The 26,566-nt window shown below is 39.3% G+C and overlaps 2 protein-coding genes across 4 annotated transcripts in view; one reads left to right on the top strand and one right to left on the bottom strand.

The window, feature by feature from the left end:
* kiaa0355 (KIAA0355 ortholog) overlaps nt 1–5,392 on the bottom strand; it is a 34,397-nt gene extending 29,005 nt beyond the window's left edge. The window contains exon 1 of one of the 3 annotated variants that reach the window (XM_004067499.4): nt 5,293–5,392. The gene's annotated coding sequence lies outside the window, so the exon portion shown is untranslated. Of the gene's footprint in view, nt 1–4,628; nt 5,232–5,292 lie in introns of those variants that run through there. The other 2 variants (XM_020700430.2, XM_011493723.3) reach the window with 2 other exon arrangements.
* Nucleotides 5,393–6,335: 943 nt separating this feature from the next.
* On the top strand, nt 6,336–14,914 carry gpi (glucose-6-phosphate isomerase). Its single transcript, XM_004067446.4, has 18 exons — nt 6,336–6,524; nt 6,683–6,773; nt 6,988–7,056; nt 7,131–7,250; nt 7,337–7,420; nt 7,495–7,641; nt 9,336–9,407; nt 9,494–9,538; nt 9,631–9,684; nt 10,223–10,283; nt 11,315–11,358; nt 11,463–11,615; nt 11,704–11,833; nt 12,030–12,106; nt 12,427–12,555; nt 13,905–13,980; nt 14,328–14,394; nt 14,540–14,914. Exons 1-18 carry the CDS (start codon nt 6,406–6,408, stop codon nt 14,661–14,663), a joined length of 1,662 nt encoding a protein of 553 aa, XP_004067494.1. The 5' UTR covers nt 6,336–6,405; the 3' UTR covers nt 14,664–14,914.
* Nucleotides 14,915–26,566: the final 11,652 nt, after the last annotated feature.

Genomic DNA, 26,566 nt, shown 5'->3' with positions numbered 1-26,566 from the left:
AAAACACATACATTCAGATTTCAGAATGTGGAAACCGTGCAGTTCAAATATCCCAAACGTTTGCAAATACATTTGTAGAATTTATTGAAACATAGAAACAGGCAGAGTGTTTGTAACCACTCCTAAAGGCAGGTCAATAGATTGGGATGGGGCAGCTGTTACCAATGCTGACAGCTTCTAGTCCTTCTGCCTTTGTGAGGCAAACAAGTCTAATGCTCTAGTAGCCACAAGCCCAACATTAGCTCTCTTATGAAGTCTATTTCAGCCTGCATGGGCAAAACAGCTGCCCAACAGTCCACACTGTTTTTAGACACTCCAAAATGTTCAGCTCAGAGCAGAAAAAATGCTCTCTTCTACATCTGTTGCCAATGAAGCATTGGAATGCATTTCCCCAGAAGCCTCTTCATGTGGGTTCAAATGAGCGTGCGCAGACACACGCACACGCACACACACACACACACACACGACAGTCAGAACTAAAACAATATGGCGCAAACATCTCCACAACATATATTGGAGGAAAAAAGAAATTACTGATTGCATTGGAAACAAAATCACAGCCAAAGGCTGCGCACATTTCTGCTGAGAAGCTTTGGTTAAACAAGTCAAAGAGAAATCTTAAAACCAGCAGATAGGTCGACGAGGTCAGTCCAAACGACAGGACAAGTGCCGTAAGCAACTGTGTGACAGGAGCCGAGCCAGGCTCCTCTGGCCCTCAGAACACAAGGAGAGTATTGTGGCAGCCTGTCCTCCTCATACCAGGACTCAGTGAAAAAAAAACACACATGTACTTGCAGCTGCATGGCTTTAAGAGAGGAAAAATGCATTGGCTACCGTTTATTATTACATGGAAGACTAGTTCCCCCATCATCTAGATTTTAGTGTTTTTGTCGATGTTAGGTTTGATCCACCAAATAATTAACTTCTTAAAATCCAAAATTAAAGAGTAACTAACTAGTAAGTAGATGCCACCTAATTTACAAGTTCCCTCCGTTTTATAATTTTCATTGACGTGAAGCAAAAACTTTTCAGTGTTGGTCAAACAGCAAAAGCTCAGATATGCTCTACAAATAATCATAAACAATAGAATACGTTTAGTGTGGCCAAACGGTGGGTTTTAACAAGTGAGAGCTGTCATGAAAGACTAACGTCAGCTCCTTTCATGAAAGGCTAGTAGCAACCTGTGAGGATGGAAATGCTTCCCTAGGCCTAGAGTGAGCAGGCTTTATGGAGAACTTGCAGGGTGTGTTGCATTCCAGTCATCTAGACACTTTAGTTTAAAAATAAATAAATTAACCACAAAAGATAGATGTTAATTTTACACTTAATGAGTCAAAAAGGGAAGATGCCTTGGAAGATTTATTGCTGCTTGTCAAACAGCAGAGACAAGCGAGTGAGAAGGTGTAAAAAGCTAAACGTAAACCTAGAAATAAATGTAATTGATTCAAATACACCAAAGGGAGGAAATATGGTATAAACATAGTCTCAAATAGTCTCTATAATACTCAGTTAAATTCTAAGTTACAGTCACTGCAGTGGCTCAGGTGTTGATCTGGTTGGTCAGTGATCAAAATATTGGCGGTTTGATTCCCAATCTCTCCAGCCAACTGTTGTTGGGCAAGACATTCACCCTTCTTGCCTCCAGTGTGGCTCCCGGTGATGGTCAGAGGGGCCGTAAGCGCACACTGGCAGCCACGCCCCTGTCAGTCTGCCCCAGGGCAGCTGTGGCTTCATCAGCAGTTACCATCACCAAGTATGAATGAGGAGTTAATGTGTAATGGACACATAGTAAGCGCTTTGATCATCTAAAAAAGCGCAGATAAAGCCAATACATTATTTATTTATTATTTTTCATAATAGTGTTTTTGTGTATTTGCCACCAACTTCTGATAGAAACAAGTAAGCTTGGAAGAATATCCAAACACATTTTTGAAACGTTTATTAAAAATAAATATCGCACTTTATGAGAAAGTTTAGATTGTAGTTTATTTTTCTGTCTTACAGTATTTGATCTTCCTGTTGCCATGAGAAGTCATGCTTCTCACTGGAAACATTTGACTGAGGGGCAAATAGCAAACCGCAAACTAAGACTAGACCAGTTTCCCAGGAGACACCAGTGAAATTTCCCATGCTTCAAGTCTTCATCTGTGTTAGCTGCTATGTTGTGAGGAATGGCAGGACAATTATTAGAATTGGATTTAGTAGGTTTGAAATGAAACGGAAAACTACAGGATTGAACAAAGTGTTGCAGAAATATTGCAAGAAGGATCATTTGTTAAAGAGGAAGCAAATGTTAACCTTAGCAACAGCGGTTGTTATTTCTGTGTTGACAAAGGAAACTAACAACCCCATCGTCACTAAAATAAGCCAGCCTGCAGATATCTCTTGCATAGGTTAATATCAGTTAACAATAAACTGATCTTTTTTTTTAAATGTTGGAAAAACTGTAAAAACATTTCTAACATTTGCTGTGCAACAGGCACGTCATTACATGTTTGCTGGTTTAGAAAATCCTTCCGATCTTTCCGTACCATTAATATTTGACACCATTTCTATAAAGTGCAAAACAAATCTGTCTCCCCTTCAATATTCTTTAAAAATATGCAGGATTTCCAAAAAAGATGATTCACGGGCAGCTAGTAAAAAAAAAATAGATTATTACAAAGTATGAATGAAATACCTGCACAAACTAAAGACAACATTTAAACTCTCACCTGTAAAACCTGTTCTCTTTTACTACCATCTTAAAACAAAGTTTTTGCCAAAATGTACATCTAGGCAGAATACAAAAAAAAAAAATCATGCAGTTTATAGGTTAGAACCTTAAAAAACAAACTAAACGGATGGGGTTTTGACTTGTAAGGAATTCCAATTTGAAAGGTTTTAAACTTCCCAGAAAGGGGGGCCTTTGCTGCCACGCTCACCTGTATAATCTTACACCGAACATGCAACAACACTAGAAAGCTCCTTTGTTTAAGGAAACATCCCTGGAACTCCACCCGGGGCAATCGCAAACAGTAATCTTGTGACTTTTTGTTGACTTCCTCGCACATGCTTCCGGACTGAATGAAAGACGCCGGAAAAGTGTCACTGCAGGTCAAATCATGTGCCGACAAACGCAAAGAGCACTAACAAGCAAGGCAGAATTAAAAAGTAAAGTTTGGTCGGAAAAAAAAAATTTGAAAAAAGGAAAAATATTCTACTATTTAAGCAACTATAATCTACACCAGAAACCAAAACAATGCACATACAAAGGCAATATTTGTTTCTGAGTGACTCATACTCGAGAGCAAGGTACTCTGATACGATCAATTACTGCGATCTTGAGATTGGCATGATCAAACCCTGTGTGTGGCAAAGCAGTAACTTTTATTGCAAAATTTGCCTATGTCTACATTCCAAGGATCAAAACAAGAAGCCCATCTACAACAAGGGAAACTGGGTCAGCGTTTTTTTACTTCTGAATAAAACTCCCTTTCTGTAGAATCTTAAAAAGCAGAAGCACCATTTGAGAAAATCAGTTATAGACCCACTCAGATGAAAATTGGGTTTTCAATCGTGTTCTTGTAGCCTTTTTCTGATGATGGAGGACACATGTAAAGAAAATTGAGATTAGAACTGCATTATTCAAATCGTGGTGACTCACGAGCAGATGAAGAAAAAATACTGTTTGAAAAGCTTGTAGTTGTTACGCACAAACTACAATCAGTAGGCCACAAGCTCCCTGCCGACAGATGGATCCACAAACGTCTTCGTTTTCCTCGTCCAAGTTGGCATCTAGTTCAAAAATGCTCCCCATTTTTATTGCTCCATTAATGTCTTGGTGTTGCGAGGGGCTGTAAGCTAGCAGGAGAGTAACAAAGGGATGATGGGAAGTGTTGGCGGGGTTACACCAACCAACAGAGGTGAATTTCTGATGAACTCTTGCTGCTCTACAGAAACTCTGTCCTGGAAAACAACACGTTTTTGTTTGTTTTTTCATATATATTTAGCCTAAAACCAGCATAAAGATAATTAAAAGATCACTGTAAATTATTTTACAATAGATCAAAATAAGATCAGAGTAGGACTTCCAAGAACAAAAGCACCATTGGAGAAAATCAGTTAAGGGTGTCAATCAGTAAAAAGATTTTAGATATTGTAGTTTCAGTGATATCAAGGTCAACCTTTTCTTTATGGACAAAAAAAAAGGCATTTTCTAAAGAATACACAAAATTAAATTGAAGTACAAATGCAGCCATTTGGCAAATATGGCTTTAAATAGTTGATGAATGTGTATAAAATAGCTTCAGCTGGCTGGTTTCACCGAAACTCTCTGGTTTATGGAAGCTCTGCCGCAGCTATTAATACGGCTTTAACGACCTCCATCCAGCGGAACCGAGCATGAAGAACTCCGAACCTTCCAGCAGCATGAGCATGGAGCAGGAGAACCCTACTACAGAACAGTCAGAACAGAACGCTTTGGGAGCCCGAACAGCCAGGCAGCCGCTGGCGCTCCCCTCCCTGACTGACTGACACGACTCAAACTAGCAAGACAAAGCACATTTAAATTCGAATAGAATAATATATAATACTAATATAAGAATGAGGCGACACCCCCGTGGTTGTCGTCTGCTGGCCAAACCTACATTCCGGCTCTGCTCAGTGGGGAGGGTCCAGAAAACTTCACCGCTGCTTTGGTTTGGGTCCGGGCTTTGCTGGTTGAAGCTAAAGCCTCTTAACTCCCGCCTTACCTGCACTGTGGCGGCTTAAGGTTACCGAGACGCCCGGATGGAACCTGAAGCGGCGCCCGCGGTCATTCACAACTATCGCAATGACAACAGAAACAAACGGCAGCGCCAGTCGCTCCTCCTTCGCTCGGCGGAGGCACTTCTTCATCAGCAGACAAGACATCACGCTGGGTCGGTGTACACACAGACGTGAATCTGAGGGTCGACATTCATGAGAACGGCAGTGGCCACGTCAACGAGATGGCAACGTGTGTGGTCACGTTGTTCGATTCATATTTTTTGCGAAGACAGACGTAAACAATGGCGCTTGAACGTCCGATAATCAATGCATCTGCGAAGCATTGGTATTAAAGCAGGCTAGCTACGAAGCTAAGCTACCATTAGCTGTCCAGCTAGTCTTCTGCGACACGACTGCAGGCGGCACGAGCTCGTGTGCGCTCGTGCGGTACCGCCTGACAGACCAGAAACAGCGAGTGCCACCATTATCAACGAGAGGCGCCAACAGCTTCGATTAAAACGCAAAAACACAGAGAGACGTTGAGTTAATCAAAGCATTGCTCACCAGCTCCAGGCATCCACCCTCTTGACAGCGAATTCCCTAGCTGTGTGTGACTGCTGAACAGCCAGCGTCAACAACAACAGCCACTTCCGGAAGAACTTTCACAATAAAAGCAACTGACATGCATTGTGAAAATAAAACGTTGTTTAGATTGTTGGTGTTAATTCTCAAATTCAACTCACATAAACATCTTTTCAGGTCGGATGGATTATTTTTTATCTTTATTTTTATCAATATTATTCCCGTTTGCATCTTAACATTTTAATTATTCTGGAAATAAGTAAGTTTAATATGATATCTTTAAATAAAAAAGGAAAACACCAATACATATTTCTATACTAATTGAAACTATATATATTTGTTTTTTTTATTTCTGTTATTTTTTATACATTTAACTTTTAGTCTCTACACTGGAAACACCATTTCACAAGTGGACCCATGAAACTGACAACTTGTCGTCCTCTACTGTTCAGTAAGTGATATTACAGCTGACTCTTAATAGTGTCTGTAAGTAGAAAGATATAACTTGCACTATCAGGTACTTTCCCCTTGTCAGCATGTGCTCTTTTACATCATGTTTGGCTTGTAATGCTTATAAATCTCCAATCCTTTATTTTGCCTCTTCCTTTTTTATTCCTGTTTCTCATGAACTTGTTCTTCAAACTATCAATGGAGAATGCAAACCATTTTTTGATCATGTCGTTTACAGATAGTGTGTCTGTAGCAGGGTTTATTTAAACCAAAATAGAGTCTCGCCATTTAACTGTTGAAATTGTAAAGATTAAAAAAAGTGATTTGATTTTAAGAATTTTCATCAAAGTTTCATTACGTTACACTTGAATGCTTTCAGCAAGTCAAATGTTTATTAAACACATGTTTTCAACAGAAAATACATAAATTTAAACTGCATGTATGCTTTTTGAAGCCTGCTCTGTTGGCCTGCATGCCAGTGTGAACAAGTGGCAAACCCAATCCCAGAGAGCTGAACCCCTCATGTGGGAGGGGCTAGTGTGAATCTGGACTGCAAAAAGCTGTCCCCCTGACCTGCTCAGCTCCATTCAGCCAGGATAGTTGAGAGTAAAAGGAGCAGAGCCAGCCCCACCCCTGGACATCAGCATGGGACTCACTCAGGACCCCAACTTTGAAAAGCTGCAGCACTGGTTCACAGCCCATGCCCTGAACCTCAACGTGAGGCACTTGTTTGAGGCCGACAAGGAAAGGTTCAGAAAGTTCAGGTATGATGCATACCTGTTATGGCACGCTCAGAGGAAATGTTGTCTGTAAATGAAAGAGCAGGTTTATCTTTGTCACAGGCTCCTCAAATGCATACAATGAGCATGTGCTCACAGAATGCCTTTGCCGTTTTTTTTCCATCGTCTTGTGTCCTGGACAGCCTCACGCTGAACACTGAAGATGGGGATATTCTTTTGGATTACTCCAAGAACCTCATCACAGATGAAGTCATGAAAATGCTGACTGATCTGGTAACTTGTCTCAAAGCAGAATGATTTTTGCCCTCTTGAGGGGATTCGTCTAAGCAATTTTTGTAACATGCAGCACCCATGTTGTTTTTCTTTATTTACTACCAACACGCTTCATAAAATGGATCATCCTGGACTTTATTCATGACTGCAGTGTACTAACTCCCCATAGCTGTGTGGTTTTTAATGCGTAAGCAAGCAGTATTGTTTTCTTCAGGGTAAGTCCAGAGGAATTGAAGCTGCCAGGGAGAAGATGTTTACCGGAGACAAGATCAACTTCACTGAGGTTCATCATTGAAAAATTTGTATAATTTTACCACTTTTTGCTATATCAACTTGACAAATCTTTGTTGTCTGAAGGGCCGTGCTGTGCTCCACGTGGCTCTGAGGAACCGTTCCAACACTCCCATCTTGGTTGAGGGGAAAGATGTAATGCCAGAGGTCAACAAGGTTCTGGAGAAGATGAAGAGCTTCTGTCATGTGCGTGCAGCTCAAACATGCTTTGTCACTGTTGATGGTTTCAGTGTTGTGGTAGCAACCCTGAAAACGTTGGGTTGTCTTTGCAGAGGGTTCGCAGTGGCGAGTGGAAAGGTTTCACAGGAAAGGCCATCACAGATGTTGTTAATGTTGGGATTGGAGGATCAGACCTTGTAAGTGCAATCATCTACCGATTGCCGTGTTAGCATATGCACCAATATCTGTTTCTCCTTGATTTTAACCTCAGGGTCCACTGATGGTGACAGAGGCCCTGAAGCCATACTCGAAGGGTGGACCTCGGGTGTGGTTTGTGTCCAACATCGATGGAACTCACATAACCAAAACCCTGGCTCAGCTAAATGCAGAAACTACCCTCTTCATCATCGCATCCAAGGTAGCACTTTTAAAGTCCCACTCCAATCATCCTTTTAAAAGCCTTCACAATAGTCTTTTAATTATGAACTTGCCATTTTTAGCCAAACGGTCTCTAGAACATAGGATGTTCTGCAGACCGCCAGTACTTCACTAGAAATTGTGGGTTTGTGGGTGGAGTCGTGGCGCGGAGCAACCCCAGCCCCCCTTCCTCTCCCGGTTGCTGAGAGCTCACAGCAGGGAGCTTGTGGCCATACAGCGTGTTTTCTACATCACAAATACAATCTTTTTCTAACGTCTTCTCATCTGACCCCAATTCACAACAATTTGAAAGAAGTACTACTCAGAAAATGAATTTAGAGGTTAAATTTTCTTTAAATGTAACCTCCATCATCAGAAAAATGCCACCAGAACATGTTACAAACACAATTTTCGTCAGAGTGCACTCTTAGACCGCAGCAGAGGGATCTTTTAAATAAAAGAAGGTGTTACTTATTTGTTCCTTTCTTTATGAAATATGTAAAAAAAAAAAGGCTCATCTCAAGAAAGCATTATTTATGATCTGAGAAATGAGTTGTGTGTCTAAACTTTGAATGTGGACAAAAAGATCAATCATATATTTCAAACTGTTTTGTAGCTTTTTTGGGATAATTATTATTACATTATTTGTAGGAGCTGCATTTAGAAGTAAATACAGAGTTGAATACTATATTGCTGAATAAAAATAAAACCTTAAAGGGTAATAATTAGCAAATAAAGAAAAAAAGAAAGAAAGAAAGAAATTATCTAAGTTGACGATAAATAAAGTGAAAACAGCACAAAAAGATATTTTGGTGAAAAATGCCAAATCCTGGAATATATTGAAAAGTTCATTTTAAGGACCAAATGCCGTAGCTGGAAAAGGCTGAAAGAGCTGAACATTTTAATAGTTGAAAGATTAAAATAGCTGAAAAATTGTTGAAGTTTAGCGGCAAAAAATGGCGGAAAATACTATAATTAAGAAAAAAAATAAATATAGAGAAACAGGAAAACAATGGGTTGAATGCTTTATAGCACATGTGTCAAACTCAAGGCCCAGGGGCCAAATGTGGCCCTCCATGTCATTTTATGTGGCCCTCAAGACCATAAAAATTTTTAATTTCTTAAAATAATACATTAAAAATTGGTGTGTATTTATTCATATCCAGGGGGAATCGGACTTGAAAATTTGGAATTGCCAACTATAAATTAGGACTAAAACACTGTCCATATAACCAAACCTGACAGAATCAAATCTAAAATGATTGAGTAACAAGCAAACATATGTTTTCTATGCAACTGAAATTTATTTATTTAATTATGAACAACAGAGGACTCCATAATTGTCACTTTAAAAATGTATCATGAATAATGAGTTATTTAACATTAAGGAGTAGTTACATTTATTTTTCATTACATTTAGTTACATGTATTAGTGACATCTGGCCCTTTGAGGACAACCACTATACTGATGTGGCCCTCGATGAAAATAAGTTTGACACCCCTGCTTTATAGCATTCATTCAATTAAAAAACATACATATCTTTTAGAAAAATCACACACAGTACACAGTCTTTAATTGTTTAGGTTTGTAAAAAAAAATAGATTTGTGAGGAGATGGGACAGCTAAATAATTGTCAGTGGATGATACCACAAAATACAAATCCACCTTGTCTGCCAAATCCTCTTTTTTTTCAGACGTTTACCACCCAAGAAACTATTACCAATGCTGAGTCAGCCAAAGCCTGGTTCCTGGAGCATGCCAAAGATGTGAGTGCACGCTGGGTCCTTCACCCAAGATGACATTTTGGACCACATGATATCTGACTTAATTCTGACTCCCTTTATTCCCACAGAAAGCTGCAGTTGCTAAGCACTTTGTGGCTCTGTCCACAAATGGTGTAAGCTATGTCCATTTTTTTTTAATTATCAGAAGAAAGCTTCACCTGGCATGTCAGTGTTTAAAATCTGTTTCTCTCTGCCTGCCTTTCAGCCCAAAGTAAAGGACTTTGGCATTGACACAGAGAACATGTTCGAGTTCTGGGATGTAAGTGCCCTTTCAGTCATACAATCCTAACTCCATGCAGCTGATCTTTTACTTTTTCATCCCACTCTGGGTTGAGGGACACGAGTGGGAGCCTATAAATACTCTAGACTTTTGACCTGTGAAGTAGGAGGGGGGGACAGACTCAGTAGAGCAGCTGCTGGGTAATCAGAAGCCCCTCTCTTTAGATTGGGTTATTATTGGTAGCAACCTTTCCTCCTGCAGAGGTTACTGTGAAGGCCGAGGCACATCAAAGGTCAGGGTGCTGCTTTTAGCTGCATTGTTGGTCTTTTAAAGGTAGCAGCTCTGAAGTGGCTTTTATGTTACAGACTGTCTGGATTATCCTGCCTGTTGAGACAGTGAAGGGAAAAGTAGAGCTTCTGCAAACAACACTAAAATAAAGGAAATGTGCAAAACAAGTTCATTTGGGTTTGGTTGCTGAATCTACAAGAAATGTTGTCCTGTTCTGCATAAAACTAATGAACAGTGTTCACATGCAATGTTGGCGTGTTTTTATAACGCTGTGGATTTTCTCTTTCAGTGGGTTGGTGGCCGTTTCTCCCTGTGGTCTGCTATTGGAATGTCTATTGCCTTGCATGTTGGTAGGAACTGCTTTAAACTACCTTTTAGTCTGTGGAAAAAGTCCTTTTTTTAATCATTGTGATGGGAAATGTCACAAAAGCACCATTGATTAAAGGTCAGAGATGCAAAACTTTTTTATTGGAATCTCAGGACATGCCTAATGTGAAGTATAACCTTTACGGCTGATCTAATATTTACCTTATTTCATTGTTTAAAGTCCCACTTCAATCATCTTTTGAGCTATTTTCAAAGCGTTTCCAGCTGTGTTTTAGCCCAAATAAAAAAAACAATGCTGTTTTTTTTAGGACATAATTTCTGCAGAGAAGTAGTGGTTCATTAGAAATATGCCTCCCTGTTCCTGAGAGCTCAGAACAGGAAGTTTGTGGCCACCCAGCGTGTTTTCCATATCATAAAAATGTAGTTCAAACATGTTTTAGTCTGCTCGTTATTCGCAAAAAATTACTTTTAAAACTCAGAAATATAATTTAGTGCTACATTTTCTTAATAAATCTCCTCCATTGGCAGAAAAATGCCACCAGAACATGTTAAAAACACCAAAAATGGTAGGTCTTTAAACACACATGTCCTTATTGGACATCTTTACTTTAGTGATGCGTCCTAAAAATCACAAATCAATTATAGAACCATGAATAATAATAATCAAAATTCTGGATCTAATGGAAAACCCATTATAGCAATAAAATAGAGACAATTTGTGAGTGGAAAAATGTATTGAAATTATGACTTGATGCCTAAAGAAATTATCACATGTTTTTGAAATAATGCCCTTTTTATTTTATCTATGGTAGCGTTTGTTGTATCTTCATGTTGTTTTACCCAAATGCTTTATTTTTTCTGATCAATGTATGTTTAAGAGTATATTTAGAAAAGTGGCGTAAACTGTTTTCAATGCCCAATATTTCCTTTGAGCTGCAGTGGTTGTGTAATTAATTCTTCATTTCTAAGAATAATTGGAAACTTATAGATCAAAGTTTTTTGTGGTACTATAGAAGAACAAAGCCAATTTAATCTGTCATTTTTTGTTCTTCAGGTTTTGACAACTTTGAGAAGCTTCTATCCGGAGCTCACTGGATGGTATGCATAATACTATAATGCTTCGATACCCAACTCTAATGAAGAAAATATACCCTCTCTAAAGGGACAGAAAAGTAAATTGGCTGTATTTTCCCCCACCTGAGGACAAACACTTTCGAACTGCTCCCTTGGAGAAAAACGCTCCCGTCCTGCTGGCTCTGCTGGGAATCTGGTACATCAACTTCTTCCACGCAGAGACCCACGCCGTGCTGCCCTATGACCAGTACATGCACCGCTTCACTGCCTATTTCCAGCAGGTCTGTCACCACTGCTGAGGATCCCCGTGCAGGGGTTTTTCACGGAGTTTGTAATTTTAGCTGAAATATTGAAGTTTTCCACATCCAGGGTGACATGGAGTCAAATGGAAAGTACATCACCAACCACGGGGCACGAGTGAACTACCACACCGGGCCCATCGTGTGGGGAGAACCTGGCACAAATGGACAGCATGCTTTCTACCAGCTCATCCACCAAGGTAACACCACCCGACGGACTCCAGAAGGGGAATCCCTGCATTGCAGGCACACACACACTGTGACTCAGCCATTGTTCAGATTTTCTCTATTTTAGGATGTAGACACAGAAACTGGTTATCGTCAGGCCACAAGTCGTCACTCTGAAGGTTAAATTTAGCAAGTCTGGGTCTGAACTAACCTGATCTCTGTTTGCAGGAACACGGATGGTGCCGTCTGACTTCCTGATCCCAGCTCAGTCTCAGCATCCAATCAGAGACAATCTGCACCACAAGGTATCTGAGACACACCTGTCTTGAACAGGGCACGTTCCCACGACACCTGTACTTCTCAACATTCTTCTTGAAGTCATTGTAGTTCGGTTTTCTATTGTTTGATGGTCTCTTGTTTTGAAATTTTGATTTTCAAATCAGATGTTTAAGTTTCATTGTGTCTATTAAGATAAAAAACATAGTGTTTGATAAGAAAAATAGGAAAAATTTGTTTTGGAGAAACAGCTGAAATGAAAATTGAAGTAAAATTGTTTCATCCCCTAAATATTCCAATCTGATACTTTTAATGCTTTAGATTTGATCAACTTTTTCCCGTTTTTTAGATTCTGTCGGCCAATTTTCTGGCTCAGACAGAAGCCTTGATGAAAGGTAAGACCACCGAAGAGGCCAGGAAGGAGCTGGAAGCCAGTGGTCTGAGTGGGGAGGCCCTGGAGAAAATCCTGCCACACAAGGTACATTTGAGAAAAACAAACGTATTATATCGAACTCAGCTGCTGTGCTTTCCATTGCCGAAACTAATCTAGAGATACTTATTCATTCTTGGCACGAGGAAGGGCTGGTGCTGTCAAAAATCCACGTTGGAGATAATAGCAGGTGATGCCATCTAGTGACCATGAGTCAGCATTGCAATGACAGTTGGGGTCTTTGATTTTTTTTAACTCCGTTCAGTCCGGGTAAATATAAGTGTTATGTCCAATTTTAGTGTGTGCATTAAAAAATTAACTGCTTTTATTTTTGCCTCAGCATCTAACCTCAGAATGCACCAATTTTCTTCAAAGTAGTGTGAAAAACATAATTAAGACTTATCTGATTTAAGGGCTGGAACACAAAAGTCATCCAGGTATCTGTATCTTTAGTTAAAGTATGCTTGTGTTTTAATTAACTGGTAGGTTTAATTTAGCTTTAATTGTTTAAAAAAAAAACTGACATTATTTATGAACGTTTATTTAAAAAAAAAAAGATAAAAAACTGTCTCTTATTTAAACTTCTATACCCTGTGAAAATCCAACACTGACTCATAGAAAGTGAGAAAGACCATTTGTTCAGATCGCTGAACTGAAATCCATAAGGTTAATGGGGCAAATAAGCCCGATGCAGTAGAAAAAAACACCAAAACACTGCTGTGTCAAGTAATTTCCTTTTGGGATTGTATCAGCCTTAAAATTGCTCTACTTCCAGCCAAAATGGGAGGCTAAATGAAGTGTCACGTCATTTTTATATTTCTTAACCCCTTCGTGCCACATGTCGCTAATTTGCAGCATACCATTAAATCCAGGACTCCACTTAGATTGGCATCAAATTGAAGAAAACGTTTTTCCATATATTTGAAATTATATTCAGGAACGAAGGGGTGAAAGGTTTCTTTAAATTGTGTAACTTTGGGTGAAACCAAGCAACTCCAGTGGAGTCAATTGTGTTCACATATTACCCAAAAGAAAAGAACAACAAACTCTTAATTTGAAGGCTTTGGTCTGATATCGAGCTGCATTTTTTGACATTTCTTTTTGCTTAGCAGAAGCCTGGCAAGCATTTCAACGTATGATACGAGTCAGTGAGGAGATAGAAATCTGGTTGGTCAGACAGAAACTGAGGGCAAACGAATGTTAGGTTTCGGATAGATTGCTGCCACTCCTCTGCTTGCGATTTGAGGAATGTGGCAAATAAAAAGCTGAAAGGTGTTGGCTTATATATAACAGATGCTCCTTAGGAAACCCGGTACGACTGATCATCATATGATTCTCTGTTAGAGACAGAAATGTTGTATGAAAATTAACTCATAAGGGAATTTTTTGACCTGTAGGTTTTCCAAGGAAACAGACCAACAAACTCAATCATCTTCAAGAAACTGACACCTTACACACTGGGAGCCCTTATAGGTAAGACTTCTACAGTCATTACAGTGAGTGCACACGAAGCACCAAGACTGAAGGTTGCACTTGCTTAGTTAAAGTTTTTGATTCAAATCGAGCTACAAAAAAATGTAACAACGTGCTTATAAATAGAAAGAACTCAAATAATGAAATTCCTGAAGCAGCATCAGAGGTTCAGCAAGGACATGGCACTCTGTTGCATGGTAACAACCTGTCTGTTTGTACCTGGGGCGACAATGTAAGTCCTCATGTCATGTTGCATGTTCATCTGCTCAGTTCTGCTGCCTTAAATGCATAATTTGATGTCTAAAAATGTCTCTCTCGGATTTTAATGATTTTATCTGGGTTTTCAGCAATGTATGAGCACAAGATCTTTGTCCAGGGTGTGATGTGGGAGATCAATAGCTTTGACCAGTGGGGGTAAGACCATTTCTTAAGTGCATTTTCTGGTTGAAAAGGTACCTTTTGCATTACACGTCTTAGAAAAGGTTTTTTTTTTTATATCATAAAACTACGTCTGTTTGGTGTGATTTGTGTTTCCTCTCTTTCCCCTCATCTTCGTCAGAGTTGAACTGGGTAAACAGCTCGCAAAGAACATTGAACCTGAACTCAACAACACTGCAGAGGTCCACTCTCACGACGCGTCCACCAACGGACTCATAAATTTCCTCAAAAAGAATTTTGCCTGATTTTCAGCACAGCGAATCTCTTGACGTCACTTCGTTAGCAGCTCAGGTTCAGGAGTACGGCGGAGGTGGCTGGTGACTCCCACGCCGAGCTGATGCTGTCTGATGTTTGTGCTCTCATTAGCAATGTCATGACTGTCTGGAGTGTTGTCATTTTTTTGTTTGTTCATGCCTGTGAGTGAAAAAGCTTTTTGTATTAGAAATATCCTCACTCTGTCTCCACAGTTACATGAAATAAACACTTTCATTCAGTGTCATGGCTACACTCTCAATTTATGCTCACCACTGAATCCAATCAGTGTCACTAGATGGCATCAGAGACCCACAATTGTTGCTAAAGGGAAGCAAATCAGCCACACAAAAATTCCAGTTCATTGGAACAAAGGGTCAGAGGTCAGTGCACTTGCACTGCACTGTTCCTCCACTCAAATCCCCAGACTCCACAGCATCCATTTAGAGAGAAAAACAAACAGCATCTGCACCGCGATCCAGCCTTTACTGGCATCAAATCTAAACATCATTAAGCTAAACGTTTCACAAACATGGTCCAAACCTCCTGACGGTTTTCCTCATAAACAAAAGATTAGATCAGATAGCAGGATGAAAGAAAACATACTCCACAAACTAACCTCTCACTGTTTGCTGTTCCCCCTTTTATAAAGTGCAACCTAATCTATGTAGTTCACATTGTTTCGGTCCCTTCAAACCAGCTAATTCAGAGTTTACAGAGTGTGCATGAGGACAAACAGAAAGTTAAAAAAGAATCACAGACCTCCAGACACTGCTGGGTTTTCAGTTGCTGTTGCCAGGCAACACTACATTACTAAGTCTAACTCTTGCTTTTTATCTTCAGCTCTGAAGCAAGATTCAGAGGAAAGTGAGTTTGTCCTAGGATATAATACCTCCTCGTTGAGTTATTAGTGAGATGTGGTCTCACGTTTTTGCCAATGCAGCCGTGATTTTGAACAGGAAAGGAGCTGCAGATCGCTATCGGCAGAGCCGTGAGTGACTCTGCAGCTGCAGTTGTTGACTGTATCCTTTTGCAGTCATGATGATGACTGCATGAGGTTAAATAAAACAAACAGCCAGAGAGTCAACACGAGGAAATACCTTGCAGGGCTGGGCTTTGATGAATGTAAGCAAACTGCTGTCTGAAAGCGTGAAAAAGGTTTCTGCGTGCATTCTTGAGATGTCTGTTAAACGCCGCTGCATACTTTTTCTCACCACATTATTGTTTGGAACAGTCTGGGTTTCATTTTATTTTACTCCTGATCTAGCTAACACCCTCTTCCCAAACCGTGCATCCAAGAAAGGATCAGGGTTCCAACCTGTCCCAGAGCAGCAATTGCCATGGCAACGCCACTCCTTGGCACTTAGCAGCCTTGAAATCTCATCTTCATTACAGTTACAGGGCTGCAGCAGGGTTAAGGTTACATCAAAGTGAGGAAACTATGCATTGTTGTTTGCAGAGATCCTTTCAGATGTTTTTTTTCTTCACAAGCATGTTTTCCACACATTTGTATTCATCTGAGCTGCAGCCCTGGAAGCAGTTTGATCGTCAGCATCTTTGCATGTAAAACAGGTCGGAAATCTGGCTTCATTGAAAGGAAATCGCTTCCAGGTTTGCAGCCAGTTTTATTTTTCACTTGATTTTCATTTGAATGCTGTCGGTGTGCTGAAAACCAACTTCGCCTTGATAGGAACCTTGAGAAGATGTTTCCTCCTGGGCTAAATGCTATGCTTGTAAACACAGGACTCTATAGTGAACCCAAAAGGAAAATTTTTGTCAAAAAAAAGAGCCACATGTCAAGCCCTGCTTCATTTTTCCCACGACTACAGGGGTTATATAAAGATTAAGTTAAGAGTGTGGGCAGAGCTCATGACACTGCATTGGAAAAGAGGAGGGGGGCTTCAGATGACCAGTCTCAGTCTCATATATCCAGACATGCCCATCTCTGCACGATGAAGAAAAACAGGCATTTCATAAGAAAAAGAAGATTATCAATCATCTGCACATTAAAAATAAAAAGGTTGAAGTGAGTAGATCTTTCTTCAGAATGTAAAACAAAGCAGTTGTCCAAACTGTCAGCATCCAGGTTTGCAGCCTTGCAGAACTGTCCCCAAAGCCTTTTAGCTAAAATTATTTACATGCTTCATCTATAAATGCCTGGAACCCCGCCCTTTCAGATGATGGGATTGTTTGACCTCCTGGGACAACCGCAGACATCTGCCTAGCTGTGTTTATATTTACTTCTTTGCATATTAAGTTCTGTAAGCTCTTATTTAAGATGACTGCCTTTTCTGAACCCACAAACGACCGCCATCTGGCTCTAATCACCATCAAAATGTGAGAGACTTTAAAATGTAATAATAATAGTGGTTTCTGCTTCTAGTATTCTTCTGGGGAAACAATACATCATAATCACAGGGCTGCTCACAGTGACCCACCGAAACTTTTTGTTTGCTGGCTATAGTTTTGGGTCATTTGATTCAGAGCTGGTGCTAATGGGTTTTTCTTTTTTTACTTTGCACTTCAAGGATGGAAGTGAGATTGTTACTGTAACTTTCACATTTACTCCAATGCTGTCTTAAGGAAGTGACTCATTCGACTGGCACTGGAAAATCTTTCTTTTCAGAAGTGAATCATTCACCTCTGTGGTATTTCCTTTGACAAAAAAAAATAAGTCCCCCATTGTTAAAGCAACAAAAACTGTTGTGAAGAAGGGTTCTGTGTGGTAGCTTAACCTGAGTACTATTGTCTTTGGTTAAAAGTTCAGCAATCAAACATTTTATTGTCCTTTAAGGAGTAAAATACTAGATCTTCAAATTAACTGTAGATGAAAATCAATCCCTCGCTGTGCAGATCATAAATGCCCTGCAAACCCTTCACCTCCACGTTGTCAACAAGATCATTTTTAGGAGCAATATGAACGGACAGAAACTGCTGTTTTTGTGAAGATGGTAACGGAAGCGTTGCTTTATAATGGCTTAAAAAACCCAACTCAAGAAGAATTAGCTTTCGTTTGTGTTTTGAAGGTGAACTCTTTGTGTTGTGGTGAAATTTCTGTCATTTTTTACTGATCAAACCAGTAACACAAGCCTTTTCAAAGGCTTCATGAACCATTTTAGTGTTTTGCTAACCATAGATTACTTTACAGTTCAATTGGCAACACTTTGTTAGACAGAGAGATCCATGGCTGACTCAGAGTCCTGATTTAACTGCTGGAAAAAGCCTAGTCATGATCCCTCCACCACCGTGCTTTACAACTGAAATGCAGCTTTGGCACATATCAGGTGGAACCCTTAGCCATCCTATCGTATGTTTAAACAATGACAAACATTTATATTAGTAAATCAAACCAATTACTTCAAAAGTAATTTTTGTACCGGTACTCTGATAAAATTTAAAATATTGGCAAAGTGTGTAAAGGTTTTGTAACTCAGAGTGCTTTACAAAAACCCGTCTACCCTATACCACACATCGGTACACAATGGGACACGCATAATGTGCAGGTGTAACTATGAGACAATGTGAAACGTTTTTTAAAGGTTTTACATATTTTGGTAGTCAATTCCAAAAGTGATTTCTTGTATATCACGTAGAGTTATTATTACACTTTTTTTTTATATTTGAAGCTTTCGCTATGTGTACTTTTGATGATTGTACAGGTAAGAAAAAGCACTAATTTCAGTGTCTCTGAAAATTAAAAATGTTGGAAATTAAATGTGTTTCTTCCTGAGATTCAGTAGAACAGGGCTGTACAGCTGAAAGCCGTGGGTTGTTTTAAAAGGACAAAACCAAAAAAACACAGAGGGAGAGACAAAGTGGCACCTCTGACAAGTAGAGGTCAGGCAGATCCAGAGTCACACCTGAACCATGAGACAAAGAGGCTCTTCTGGACCAGGAAACTCTGGACCACTGAAGACTTGTAGAAGCGGTGACAGCAAGGTAACCCAAAACACCATGCAGCAGATGTTTCCTGAGCCTTCTAAAGGTCTCCCAGTCAGGGTCAGTAGTTACGTAACCATGGAAAAGACTGCTGACCTGACGGATGTCCAGAAGACAGTCAATGACACCAAACACAAGGAGGGAAAACCACCAAAGGTAATTCATCAACAAGCTGGTTGTTCGGTCCAACAAGAAATGTATACAAACATAATTGATATAAATAAAGCTTAGCCTCAAATACAAAAGGGGTGTATACAAATATACACCTCGTGTGTCAGAAGTTTTATAACCGCATATTGTGACAGTAAAATCTGTCCAACACAAGAGGCCTTCAGCTCTGATGTGTTTGCTCATCTGCTGGATAGGACAAGTAAAAAAAAACAACACAAAAAACAAAACAAACGGGTTGCTCAGAGAGTGATGTATCCAAGCATGACAGCCTTTCAACTCCTGAGCTTTAGCCCTGGTTTTTACATTCTCTGACTACCGTAACTCTTCAACCGCTGACGCAATTAACGTCATTCCAGCTGATTCTGAAGCAGAATAAAGCAGCCTTGGGCTGACATGCAACACTTTACAGTAGTGACGTGCTTAAGTAATCCACATAAACCAACCGATTCTTTGATCAAGTAAACTGTGAAAGAGTCAGGTAAAAAAGAGCGTGTTATTTAGCTGTCGCCAGTGACATCTCCGGTATTAAAAGAACCCACTAAAGAACAAATGTTAAATTAAATATGAGTTATTGTTGCAGCCAATTTTCCTACTTTAAAGTAAGACTATTCGATAACTGAGGCACCGGTTTTTGCTCTTTGTGGGTGCCGCCCATTTCACGACGTCAACCAAGAGTCAGCCTCGGCGGTGTGTCTGCGTCTCGCCCATGAAAACAAACAACATCCAAACTTTTGCAAAGATGGCTGTCCATATTGTGCATATAAAAGGAAAGCATTTTGACGATCATCGCTAGCTCTGCGGACAAAGTGTGTTAGCCTGGGGGCGGTGCTAATACTTCCTGGAAGGGGCTGTTCTCGCTTTTCTACGTCACAATGTGAGAACCCATCCGTTCTCGTGAATCGGGAGGGGCTGGTGCTTAAAGAGCAGGTTTGGAAAGAAATACTCAGAAATATGTCAATGCATCAAAATACAGCTTTGGGGTTATTGTTTTTTTTCATGAGGAATGAACATTCTAATAAACTTAAAAGCTCAAAAAGTTGATTTTTGCATGGTATAAGCCCTTTAACATGTGGAGTGACGCCCCTTGAGAGTTTGATGAAAACCTATTTTTTCTTACTTTTTGTCGCCCCGTCGGAAAAATAGGTAAAAATTCACAAATTGACAAAATGTCTTTTAACACTGTATGTTTGAAAGAAAGAAAACTAGACATTTGATTTTTCAATCAGTCTAATTTAAGAGGAAAGATGTGTTGAGTCAGTCAACACATCTTTCCAGTTCAAGAACAAGGAGGAAAACAAGCAGGGGGGTAGTTTGGAAGGACTGGGACGAGGCAGCTCTGCTTTTTACTGTAAATATATCTGAACTTTGATTCTGCTCCTTGTGTGTTACTGAAGAACTAAGTCTTGTGTCTCATTCATATGTATAGCATGACTGCATCTATTTAAAGCAGACATTATCCAGAAAAGCAGCTCCTTGATTATGATTAGGGACAGCTTTATAGGTTTTTGAGGCTATTTTATTTCAGTTTCAGTCAAGTGAAGTTCTTCTTTCTTGCTCTAAGTAAACATTTGTTTTGTTTAATGATTTTTCACTTTCCCAGATAAAACAACCCAAGAGGCAGAAAGAGGAAAGATCACAATTTTTCTTTGTTTCTTGTAAAATCCAGCCCTTCATAACATTTAAAAATAAACTTAAAAACTTCTAAAAGTGTCCCACTGAAGCATAACATGAGGGAGAAAAACCCCCCAGGAATGGATAAGTGTGAATAACCATAGATTTGGAGTGAAGTCATGTGGTAGCAGAGCACATTTTTTGGCATTTCCTGGCAGTGGAGCGACCTGTGTGCTGTGGAGGAAAGGTGTTCTTGAGCTCTTTTGTGTGGTGTAACAGAGCTCACCTCACATCAGATCCCCCGGGGCTCCTCTACCTCTGCACGAGCACAGCCACACATGTATGCGCGCACACACACGGCTCCCTGAGTAACAGGGTGGAACCATCACACACATAAAGGCTTCTTTGTGCCCCAACTCATAGAGCTGTCAACTAACACCAGACGTATCCCCACACTGAACACCACTGTTCTGCTCACAGGAGAGCTCAGTGAGTGGGCAGCCTATGCTTTCATGTAAACCCACGTAAAACGTATCCCCATCACTTACAATCTGCAGATCAGCAGTTTATAGATACAGCTATACTCCTGCACTTGAAAATCAAGGGTTAAAAGGGCTCAACATGTTGTGACTTTAGAGTTCAGGGCTGTAAAACAGTCAGTAAAACTCCAATGATTGATTTCCCATTTTTGCTTTTATTACATCTTCAGAATACTTTTTTTTTGTCTTTTAACCTTAGCATATTTAAACAGTCCATGACAGTGAACACACCTGAAAGAGTAAAAGAGCCTAAGTTAAGTTGCAAAACTTACTATAGTTTCATTTAAATCCTTGTAGCTGTGGGGAAGGAAGCAAACATGAAATAATGTGCATTTTTGGCATTTTTATTTAAAGTTACTGAGGAAAAGCACACCAGTTCTGGGTGAAAACATGTGAGACATATATGAATTGCGACAGACAAGATTCAAATGCCCAATGCCAGAGAAAGTCTTTGGTAGTTGGGCTCTGGGCCAACGATGTCTGGCGTGTTTGGGATGAGTTCAGAACATATGAAAAAAAACAGGAGGACAGGCGATGGCAAAGCAGGATTCAGGTGGAGAACGGGGGGGAGGAGAGTCGACAAACCATTTAGATTCCAGAGAGACAACCATTCATGAATTTAAAAGCAAAAATATGGTTGAGATTGACTGAAAGGATTAAATTTGCAACTTAACTATTGGTTCCAAGTTAAAGGCGTGTAAAGCAAAGTATCCGGCGTGCCTGCGGGTAAATCTTTCTTGTGGAAATTGTACCAAAGCTTCAGAAAAATCTTGGATAAGAAATTAAAATGTACCAACTAACCATCTGGGAAAAGGTATGATAACAGTTACATAGATAAATATTTATTTTTTTGGAGAACTTTTAAAAAAATGAAATGTCAAAAACCATTGTTGAAGATGAAAAAGAAAAAGCTGTGTGGCGGATTGATTTTTCCTTTTACTTTTGAGTCAACGAACGCAGCTTTATTGTGAAAATGAAAAAGCATTTCAAGTATTGAATTTTATTTTGAAATATGAGACGCAGATGATTTCATGTTAATAGTCTTTGTCACTAGAAAAAGGAAATCCAAAAAATTGCTTCCCGGTCCGTGCAGCAGTGATCCATTAAAATCAACAACCAAAATAATAAATAATACATAAAAATAAATTAAAAAGTGCATCACTTTATCACTAAAACAGGAAATTAAAATCAGATTGTTGCCAAATTAAAGTCCATTTCTCATTTAAAAAAAATTAAAATAAAACAGGATACATAATTAACAAGTGTTAAAAATAGTAAAACAAAGGTTAAAGTTATAATAAGGAAATTTCCAATGTTGTAGCATTACAGATAGAAATAATATAGGTGGATTAGTATGTACAGATAAGAAAAAGAGTAAATGTGTGGCATATTTACAAAAAAGAAACAAAGGGAATAGTCCCAGTGGTCAAAATAATGTAAAGTAGTTCAGAACTGCACAAAATATTTTCTGTCTTTTTGTCTGGTGTCCAGCTTGTCATTGTCAGGTCATCTGCTCTGCTCTGTTTTGTCACATCTTTGTTTCTCTATGGGTTTTTTCATGTTTTAGTTTATTTATTAAATGTTTTAAGTTTATGTGACAATCCTGCATTTTTACATCACCTTTTCTTGACAAAATGTCTCCACAGAACAACAAGCAAATTTACGCTGCTTCTTCTAATATCAATTAATAAATTATATTATATTATTTATTATTATAAATAATAAATAAGATTATAATATAATAATAATATAAATAATTAATAATTTGATTAAAATCATAGTAAGATTTTGGAAGCAGTTTGGTTTCTTTCTCTGGTATATGCCTAAACAAGTCAAAGTATGGTTTTCTCAAGACCATGTGATGGATTTTGATGATAAAAACTATAGTTTAATAATTTTTCCAGGGAGGATTTTTAACAGTTTTGCAAAACCATTTCAGATACCTTCATACATTTTAAATTTTGAGTTGCTTATTTCTTATGAATGAATGTTACTCAAAGTTCTGAAATCACTTCAGCTTTAAGTTGTGGTTTGACTTTTTATTATCATGGAGCATAAAAGTCTTCAAAAACGGTTGTAACCACTGAAGTTTGAAGACACGGTTATTTTAGTTATGCTCCTCACGCAAAGATAGAAGCAAAATCATCTGCCATTCAAATTTCTTTTGTAAATGCTGACAGGAGTGAAGTGTTTTCCTTGCTGCCCTCAGGGTCAAACCTTTCTGATGTTCATCAAAGACCTTTTAGCGGCTTTGTGTGAAGGTTACCGTTTAAATTAACATGAAACTACTGGAAACAGAACTTTCCTGGAGAGAGAATGAAAGGGGCTGAAAGCTCATCCCCCGCGGTGATCTATAGCAAATATAATCAGTCCAAATACTCACCTGTGTGAGGTTTAAGAGGGTGATCCTTTTAATGTAAGGGTTCAGAGACGACTCCCTTTTTTTACACCTGACAGTGGGATGATCTTCCCTGTTATTAACTTATTTTATGCTTCAGTGAGCTCAAAAGTTTCTCACCACACAGGCCTTCAGTTATTTCAACTGTCAAACAGGTTTTATCTGGAAAAACTTTAGCAAAATCCAACATAGAGGCAACTCTCAGTCTGTTCTTTTTGACCTACATTTGCTAAATTTACCTGAGGAATATGCTTTTGACAAAAGTTCTAAAAGCTTTATTCATTTCAAATTCAAATTAATTCAAATTAATTTTATTTATAAAGCACCTTTCATGTCAAACAGACAGCTCAAGGTGCTTTCCATAAAAAACAAACAAGAATACAATAAAACCAATCCCCACACATGTAATAAAATCATTAAATAAGCCCCACATAATAAAATACACAAAAACAAGCACAAGTAAAAGAGAAATGACAGAGCTAAAGAAAAGAGAACCCAGAAAGCGCCGTCCGCCCTGTCCTCCTGTTGGCCGGGGTGTCAGCATCTATGCAGCACAAGCACAACTCATCCCCAGCACCCCCCGCCCCAGAGACCCCCAACCCCCAGGCCCAGTGCACCCGACATGGGCACACCAGGCCCGGCAGCCCGGAGGAGCCGGAACAAGAGATGCCAGAGGACAAGCAATTTTTTTTTGATTTGATTTGATTTGAAATGGTTTATTTCAAGCAATTAAGTAGAAATAATACACAACAGCAATATAAACATCAGTTATACATGCGTACAGTAACTAATCAAACTTAGGATAATTAGACATATTAATAAATATTTTTATGGCCAGAATCTTTTGGAGCCCGAACACTAACACCCCAGCCAAGGGTGAGAAAACACTTGTAAACAGTCTGAAATGTAAAAGTAATAAAATAAAAAAGTTAAAATATAAATACAGGTGAAATATGAAAATATTAATTAATTGATCACTTCTGTAACCTAGACTAGATAGCTCGATTGGTTAAGCCCATAGAAAATGCCTTGCTCCTGGATCCAACAAAAAGAAGCCAATTCAGTCAGCATTTTTCTGCGATACGGACATAGCCATTTGGAGCCAGAGGACAGTGATTGGTCCGAGTTGGTCCGAATCAATGTTTCTGTGGGAACTACTGCTGCCAACCAGGACTGAGCATGTTTCTAAGTCCACACCTCTTCCACTGAAAGTGGAAGGGGTGTGGTCCCCACATGACTTAGAGAATCTGTCATGTGGGGACCAGCGGACACCACATGCTTTTACTTAGGCATTTAATTGGTCAGCTTATAACTTAAATAATATGCGATAAAGAAACACATAATGAAAAAAAAAGTGGATTCGCTAAGTGATAGTTGTCTCAGAAATCTAAGGGATTTTGGCTTCGTGGAGCCAGCAGCTACTTCCTATTTGGAACACCGGGGGGAGGGATCGCTCAGTCCAGTTCTCTATACACAGTCAATGAGCAAGACCCTTCAGGCTACTAACTATGTAGGCACACAGGGTCTTGAATTGAATGTCTGGGTCTCCCTGTGCTGGTCCCCAGCCCGGATAAAATACAGGGTTGTGTCAGGAGGGCATCCGGCGGAGTAATAAATATCGACCCTGAAGGGACATGCCAAAAGGTGAAAAAAGACTTGAAAATCTTAAAGAGAGTTTGATTGTTTCCAGAACTGTTTGAGCGCTGGCGCTCTAACTCGAAGGAGCTTCCTCCTCGGTCTGCTACAGCTCTTCTTCTCTACATTGTAAAAATGGAAATTAAGTTTTAGAAATGGTTTATTTAAAGCAATGAAAGCAAGAATAAATGCATAAACAAGACAACCAACACAGGTTCATTTCCATACAAACATAGGATAATTCGCTGTAAAATTGGTTGGAAAATACTCATGTTCACTAAGTCGTTTATTCAATTATTACTCCTAAACATAAATAAACACATTTGCTCTTTTGTATATGGAACATGACACAATGAATCTATTAACAATTTAAATTGTCACAATAAGTTCAAGATTGCTTGAAAGAGAGTGGGTGGAAGTGAACTTATTCCACTCAAGCGTATTCAAATTCATTTGGTTAAATTTGGTTGGTTATCTCAAATTTGTCTGTCTTTCCACTCACAGCTTTGTAAAAGTCTTGTCTCAGCCAAAACTTAGACGTTTTGACCATGAAAGTGCTGCACTTTGGAGGGAAAAGCTAATCACACATCACTCGGTGTCGACGGATCAAATTACATAAACAGGCCTCTTATTGTCGCGTTGCATTTGTTTAACTAAGATGATGAGTTTTATGTTCCCATTAGGGCTCTGTAGTTACAACTACATTAACATTCTCTATAGTGTTTCACTTTTAAAGCTTTCAGTAACGATGTTTACTTGAACAGCCTACGTAATTTAAAACACATTACCGGCCAAAGAAGCATGAGTTTAAACATGAAAATCCCATAAATATCCAAATCTGCGTAATTTGGTGTGAAGAAAACACAAAATGATTGTATTCAAAGAAATGCTTTTAACTAGAATAGGGTAAAAAAAAAAGGACAGATAAATGGAACCATGTAGAAATTTCCTTCTGACTCAAATTTACATTTCAAGCTTATAAACAAGCCAGGCTGCAGGGAAACCACATGCAACCTATTTGAGCCATCAAACACTTTTTATTTGTGAGAAGAGGTGTGACTTGATGCTTATTATGGGAACAAAAAGCATATGCCACAAATTCTCTGGTATTAAACGTTAGATTTTATTTTACTTTGTGCCTGACTTTGTATCATTTTGGTGCCATTTCATTTCATCAAATCCCTTCTTTTGGTTCATAAAGTGCACAATATGAATATGGCCCAAAAATCATTTTCCCTTTACATAGAAAATGTTCAGGGTTGCACGGTGGTGCAGTTAGCCCTCTTGCCTCACAGCAAGAAGGCCCCTGGTTCAAGTCCCAGCTGGGGGACCTGAAACAGAATATCAATGGGGGACCTTTCTGTGTGGAGTTTGCATGTTGCATGCGTGGGTTCTCTCCAGGGTCTCTGGCTTCCTCCCACTGTCCAAAAAAATATGTTTCATAGGTGTGAGTGTGACTGAGAGCGTTATTGTGGCCCTGCAACAGATTGGTGAACTGTCCAGGGTGTACCCTGCCTTTGCCACAAGTAGCAGGGATAGGCTCCAGCAGCCCCGCGACCCCAAAAGGGATAAAATGGCAGAAGATGAAATGAATTGAAAATGT

The sequence above is a fragment of the Oryzias latipes genome, chromosome 3 (assembly GCF_002234675.1).
Source record: "Oryzias latipes chromosome 3, ASM223467v1".
Taxonomy (NCBI): Eukaryota; Metazoa; Chordata; class Actinopteri; order Beloniformes; family Adrianichthyidae; genus Oryzias; species Oryzias latipes.
Note: the sequence above shows the minus strand (reverse complement) of the source record. Positions and strands in the feature narration are given on the sequence as shown.

Coding starts and splice junctions, on each gene's coding strand:
- gpi (XM_004067446.4), top strand. CDS start 6,406: ATGGGACTCACTCAGGACCCCAACTTTGAAAAGCTGCAGCACTGGTTC. Junction 6,774..6,987: donor TGAAAATGCTGACTGATCTG/GTAACTTGTCTC, acceptor TGTTTTCTTCAG/GGTAAGTCCAGAGGAATTGA. Junction 14,395..14,539: donor AATAGCTTTGACCAGTGGGG/GTAAGACCATTT, acceptor CATCTTCGTCAG/AGTTGAACTGGGTAAACAGC.